Consider the following 1,498-nt stretch of genomic DNA (forward strand, 5'->3'; position numbering starts at 1 on the left):
GTGTGTGTGTGTGTGTGTGTGTGTGTGTGTGTGTGTGTGTGTGTTGTGTGTGTGTGTGTGTGTGTGTGTGTGTGTGTGTGTGTGTGTTCTCTCTCTCTAGATATCTGTGCATGTGTGAGGGTGTGTGTGTGTGTGTGTGTATGTGTATGTGTGTGCGTGCATACGTGTGTACGTGTGTGCGTGCGTGCCGGTACGTGTGCGGGTATTTATTTTTATATGTACGTGCATGTGTATATGCATGTGTGCGCACGTGCGTGTGCGTATTTGTGATTTCGTTATTTTTACCATAGCAGTAGCACAGAAGTCCAAACCTAAAGAGTTTGTCCGCTACTAATGATATATGTATGTGGGCGTGTGTTTAGGTGGCGGACCTCCAGTGGACTCGGTGAGAGAGGTGATCCTGCCCGTGGTCGTGCGACTCAGCCTGTTCCTCGTGATGGCGGCCTTCGCTGGAGTCGGCATCGTGCTAGCGTTCGCCTTCCTGATCTTCAATATTAAGTACAGAAATCAAAGGTAGGCTCCGTCTGATGCGCGCTACCGGCGCCAGAGCACACAGTCGCGCACACAACCTTTCGCATTCATACGCATGTACACGTATACAAGGCAACCACGCACATACGCACGCGCGCACACAAACACAGCAACAGCAGCAGCCCCACCACCACCAACAACAACAACAACTACTACTACTACAGCAGCAGCAACAACAACAACAACAACAACAACAACAACAACAACAACAACAGCGGCGGCGGTGGCTGCTGCAACAACAACAACAACAACAATAATAATAATAATAATAACAGTAACAACAATAACAGCAACAACAACAACAATAACAACAACTAAACATCAGCAGCGACAGCAGCAGCAGCAGCAGCAACAACAACAACAGCAGCAGTCGCAGCTCAACACGGGCCGTCAGTGCGCCTCTAATTCGCACGACAGCTCGCCTGGTGACGGGATGCGGGGCAGCTGCAGTTGCAAGCTGGCAATTAGGGGATTAGCACCGTGACGAAGGTCTTAGCGAGAAATTGTCGTTGTCGTCGATCGGCTGTAAACTGCTCGCGATTTGAGCCGTAATCCGGGTGATGTCATCGCGGTAGGAAATCACGAGTAGTTCGCACTGCGGCCGCACCGCATGAATGCGCGCTGTCGTCGCGCTGTTTTGACAAACGCATGGAGGGCCTAGCACTAGGGTCGTGTTATATGACCACAGTACATTGCTAACGTACGATGGGACATGCATAGATATCATATAACACACGCGTAAATAGATATAATACGTGTGTATAGATAGATAAACGTGTGTATATATATATATATATATATATATATATATATATATATACGGTGCATGGTTATTCAGGATAGGAATATAGGTATGGTATTGGCAGGGTATATGTGCGTGGTGATAGCTGTGTATACAGGAGCGCGGTATCAGCAGGGTATATGTATGTGCATGTTGGTGGCTGTGTATATAGGAGCATGGTATTGG

The 1,498-nt window shown here is 48.1% G+C and overlaps 1 protein-coding gene across 1 annotated transcript in view; it reads left to right on the forward strand.

Annotated features, from left to right (window-relative positions):
• LOC106809189 (gamma-aminobutyric acid type B receptor subunit 2-like) overlaps positions 1-1,498 on the forward strand; it is a 45,548-nt gene that overhangs the window by 28,379 nt on the left and 15,671 nt on the right. The window contains 1 exon segment of the mRNA XM_014812183.1: positions 363-513. Coding sequence (XP_014667669.1) covers positions 363-513 — 151 coding nt within the window.

This window comes from Priapulus caudatus, unplaced genomic scaffold (genome assembly GCF_000485595.1).
Source record: "Priapulus caudatus unplaced genomic scaffold, Priapulus_caudatus-5.0.1 Scaffold335, whole genome shotgun sequence".
Taxonomy (NCBI): Eukaryota; Metazoa; Priapulida; class Priapulimorpha; order Priapulimorphida; family Priapulidae; genus Priapulus; species Priapulus caudatus.